This window comes from Cyprinodon variegatus, unplaced genomic scaffold, assembly GCF_000732505.1.
Source record: "Cyprinodon variegatus isolate N-32 unplaced genomic scaffold, C_variegatus-1.0 Scaffold584, whole genome shotgun sequence".
Lineage (NCBI taxonomy): Eukaryota > Metazoa > Chordata > Actinopteri > Cyprinodontiformes > Cyprinodontidae > Cyprinodon > Cyprinodon variegatus.
The window spans coordinates 656,191-658,405 of NW_015151037.1; the positions used below are offsets into that span (position 1 = coordinate 656,191).

The 2,215-nt window shown below is 41.0% G+C and overlaps 1 protein-coding gene across 1 annotated transcript in view; it reads right to left on the reverse strand.

The window, feature by feature from the left end:
* sorl1 (sortilin-related receptor, L(DLR class) A repeats containing) overlaps positions 1-2,215 on the reverse strand; it is a gene marked incomplete at its 5' end in the record, with an annotated part of 73,949 nt that overhangs the window by 17,290 nt on the left and 54,444 nt on the right. The window contains 2 exons of the mRNA XM_015392290.1: positions 879-969; positions 1,049-1,131. Coding sequence (XP_015247776.1) covers positions 879-969; positions 1,049-1,131 — 174 coding nt within the window. The remainder of the gene's footprint in view (positions 1-878; positions 970-1,048; positions 1,132-2,215) is intronic.

The window sequence follows — 2,215 nt, forward strand, 5'->3', positions numbered from 1 at the left end:
TGGAATGGGGGTCGTTTTTGGTTCTTTTTTACCCTGCAATGCCCCTTTCCTGTCCATGTCTCTGAAAGGGTTTTTTTTTAAAGGTTTTTTTTTTTAACTTAAAAGAAAGTACCAGTCTGGATTCAGTGATTTTGAGTTTTGAATTAATTGAGGGTTAGAAAAAACGTTTTTCTTTCCTTTTTTTAATTTTAATTTTTAAAGCTCAGTTGAACTTCACAAACGTAATTAGGACGGTAATCTCACAGGTCAAAGGTTAATGACTCCACCACAAAAAAGGGGAATAAGAAACATATCTGACAAATGCATTATTCTAAAGATCCAGCTGAATATCTGAGACATGCTCCGCTGTCCTCCACCCTTATGAGTTATGAGGTCAATATTAAAATAAAGAAATCCTTTAGAACCTAATATTTATTTAAATTATTGCTTAAAACCAGACAGGATGTTGTTTGTTTTATATTTTACAAACATCAAAGTCGTTACTGATCAGGCTTCCGCGTCAGATTGTAGTATCTCCAATATTAAAAAGTTAAATCAGTTAAATTTCTTCTGCTACAGAAGAAATGAGGCCATTAATGGAACGATGATTTGCTCCCAGCAAACAGTAGAAGGATTCTTTAACAGCATTTCTACTGAAAGAAACAACTGCAGGATTTTTTAATCTGATTTCTTCATCTGATTTGATTGGATACGTAAACCAGCCGTGAGCCGCAGCCCTACATTCTCTGCTCTTTTTAGAGAAAAGATCCCAAACAGATCTGGAGGTTCTGAGTTTTGGTGACGCTGAGAAGCTGCAGGCTTTTCTTTTTCTCCTCAGACAATCTTTCAGAACGATTTCTGCAGCATTAAAAGATGAAATCCCATCCAGCAGGTTTTACCTTGAAACTGTCCCTGCGTGACGTTGTACTGATGACTCTCCTTCACGTGAGAGTCAAACTGCCAGAAGAGAACCACCATGAAATACTGCAGCTGGAGGAGAGAAACAGAATGAAAGACCAACCAGAACGAGGAAGGATGGCTGCGTCCCGACCGGAGGGGAAGCTCTTACCTCAGAGCGGGAGCTCAGGCTGAAGGACAGAGAGATGGAGCTGGAGGAGATGTTGGTGGCTTTGACTGAGGGAGGAGGCAGAGCTGCAGCACAGAGAGGAGGAAGCATTACACATCTGCTTTATGCACAGCTTACTGCTTCATCTTTATCTTAAAGGAAAAATAAATCTAAGTCTAATCTTTACCTCTAGTTTTATCACAGGAATGAGCATTACGAGGTGAAAAATGGATCCAAGCTGGGAGGTAATTAGGTAAATATTCTGGTGCAACATTTCCAGAAAAAAACAAAAAAACAAACTAGATTTCCATGATATTTAGATCCTGCTTTAGGATCCAGGTTGTGGGAAAACAGAGCAGGTTTCTTCTCTGCTCCGACTGCATGCTGGCGAGTTAGGAGGAGACGGCTGCCTGCGAGACGCCGCTGAGGGAAGCAGAGAGAGGGTCACAGCCACTCTCCATCGATTACTGCTAAACTCAACGGAAAAGGGAAAAGTCTTCACATTTTTCTATAATCCAGGGTTATTATTATTATTTTTACAGCTTTCTCTCTGCTGCTGAGGCTTTAGCGAGCCTTGGCGAACTGAGGACAGTTCAAATTTTCATATCCGTGAGCAAATCTAGAGCTAAATGTGATGAAACGTGTCACTGCCATCTAAAACACTGGAGACTTTTGAAATCTAACTTGACAGACTTTAAATGAACATGGGGGAAGCGGACATGTACGTCAAAGTGCTGCTAAGCTGCTAAGAAATGTGCATTTTCAGCTTAGCTGCGACTTTTTTGAGGATTAGTGCTGAAATGCAGCGGTGAGAACCCTGTAGTCTCTGCTAGACGAGTCTGAAAGTCTCCAAAGATGGCGACGAAGTCAGCATCACTGGACTGTGGTCTCCAGTTCTCCTTCACTAACGAGAGCAGAGCACCGGAGCAACCAGTTAGCTTCATCCACTAGCTGCATACACAGCGGTGTTGGTTTTATAACTTCATGATACTTCAGTAGATCTTAAACTCTCATCATGATTAGAATAAGTGCAACCATTCACACTGTTTTAACATCTTTATTTAACCACTGTGAAGGAAACCTGCATGACAACATATAAAGCCTTAAATGGCCAAGCTCCATCTGATATCAGAGATCTGATTGTTCCTTATGTTCCTAACAGAGCACTTC